The following is a 2,062-nucleotide window of genomic DNA, read 5'->3' as shown; positions in this document are numbered from 1 at the left end:
TGAACTATGTAAATTTCCATTTCATATTTGATCTCCCTTTACCCAGAGGTTTATACGCGTCTTTTTAAAAAACACTCTGTATGCCGCCTTATATAGATATATGTTTGATCACTTTTGTTGATTTTTATTTAAGATCGTTTGATCACGTTTAAATAAAACATTACAAGTGTACATAGCCATAGCATCTTCCATTGAGAGATTCCAAACAGATCTTGAAAACAGTTCAATTCACATGACAACATTTTTATAAAATGACGTATGTAAAGTGTAGATTCAAGTTATTCAGCTCATGGTCCTCAGGGCCAGCTGAGACCAAGGCAGGAATTGAGATTCAAGTATATTTTAAAAATAGGTTTGTTACAAAAATACACAATAAAACTGTAGTCTATTGACTCCTTGGAAGTTTCCGAGTAACATTAGATGTACCATGGGAATTTGTATTTTTAACACAGTAACACGTCTAATACGTAAAGGAGGGATTTGTCTTTCATGTTAAACGTTCCTCAATTTATACGTGCACCTGCAGGTAAATTTGCATTTTTTGGGAAGTTCCCTCTCTGATCGTCGCGAATCAGACGATGAGGAGGAAATAAGTGGATTTGACAATGATCTCCGAATTCGTTCGTGTCTGATTCGAGAATTTGTCTCTCTTGTATATGGGTCATCAACTTCATGGGAGCAATTTCGTTTTTTAATCGTACATCTCAAACATGTCACATGTCTTTTGATCTCTGCACGAAACGACTGATTCATCCAACAATACAATATAGGATTTATACACGAACTAGCTATGGCAATCCAATGACAAACGAAGAAGGCAGCACTGCTGTATTTGAATGCTATCCTATTTGGATGAAGATCAGTCAGAAGGTGGTAAAAATTAATTGGTGCCCAGCACACTGTAAACACTATAACTACAGCGACCAATAATTTAATTGTTTTCCTTTTTTTCTGAATTTCCATTCTTCTCTGAGTCTCTGTTACTACACCTAAATGTGTCCGTAACCAGAGTTTCTGAATCACCCTAATATACGCTATAGCTATAACTCCAACTGGTAAAAAGAACTGTAAGACTGCAGTGCTTATCGTGAGAGCCTGTTCCCACTTTTCAGCAGGTTGAGGGAAAACGGTTGTGCATCGTCTCAATTTTGCGAAAATGAAATTGGTCTCTGCCACTTTGGTAAAAAATCCATAAGGTAATGCTAGCAGAATTGAAAGAAACCATATAGCAAAAATAATAACGAAGCTGATTCTTTTCGTGATTCGAGGTTGTAAAGGATACAATAATACCTGATGTCTGTCCAGGGCAATGGCGGTCAAAGTGAAAGTAGACACATAAGTTGACAACATCAGAGAGAAATTCAACATATAGCACAGGAAGTCTCCTAACGCCCATTCCTGCGACACATGTCTCGCAATATTTAATGGAACATTCAGAAAAATCAGAATTAAATCCGAAACGGACATATTCACTATAAAAACATTGGTTACAGTTCGCATTTTCTTGTTCTTTCCAACTACGTAACAAACAACAATATTGCAGACTAAGGTAACCACAGCCAAGGGAACGAACGCAGATATAAGAACCGTCTGAGTTGTTGGATCCGGTCTGCCTTGAAAAAAGTTTAGCTTTGTCGAATTTTTAAAATCATCCGGGAATATATCATGCAGTGTTTCATTGTCCATGGAATCAAAAATCTTTTCGATGTCATCCATTTTAAATTGTAAAACCGACATCACGTTGCTATATGACTTCCCAGACGAGGATGAGATTGAGTTATCCCACTGGCATCATTTTACATTAAGGGTAATCTGAAATAAAAACAATTGTAGTTTATAGTTGTTATATTACATGTAATTTATACATGTATATTAAGATTTTGAATACTACTATTCAAATTGTTTCTGTTACTGAATATTTTGTTGAAATTCAAATCACCGATGCGTTCAGACATGCACACATATACATGCACTCGATCAATTAGATTTACAAAAAAAATATCACAGATATTTTAACAATTATCACCACTCAGTAATTATCTCCGATATTTTTCATCATGTA

At 35.5% G+C, this 2,062-nt stretch overlaps 1 protein-coding gene across 1 annotated transcript; it reads right to left on the bottom strand.

Annotated features, from left to right (window-relative positions):
- Positions 1 to 261: 261 nt before the first annotated feature.
- Positions 262 to 1,784, bottom strand: LOC133181299 (G-protein coupled receptor 83-like). The gene has a single exon (XM_061315825.1). The coding sequence runs from the start codon at positions 1,735 to 1,737 to the stop codon at positions 493 to 495; it is 1,245 nt and encodes a 414-aa protein (XP_061171809.1). The 5' UTR covers positions 1,738 to 1,784; the 3' UTR covers positions 262 to 492.
- Between the last annotated feature and the right edge of the window lie 278 nt (positions 1,785 to 2,062).

Source organism: Saccostrea echinata, unplaced genomic scaffold (assembly GCF_033153115.1).
Source record: "Saccostrea echinata isolate AGI-Se365-2 ecotype Australia unplaced genomic scaffold, CSIRO_AGI_Sech_v1 ptg000008l, whole genome shotgun sequence".
NCBI classification, from domain to species: domain Eukaryota; kingdom Metazoa; phylum Mollusca; class Bivalvia; order Ostreida; family Ostreidae; genus Saccostrea; species Saccostrea echinata.
The sequence above is the reverse complement of the archived record's forward strand: the minus strand, read 5'-3'. Positions and strand labels throughout refer to the sequence as shown.

Bases quoted from the DNA above. Each gene is read 5' to 3' on its own strand.
- LOC133181299 (XM_061315825.1), bottom strand. From the start codon at position 1,737: ATGTCGGTTTTACAATTTAAAATGGATGACATCGAAAAGATTTTTGAT.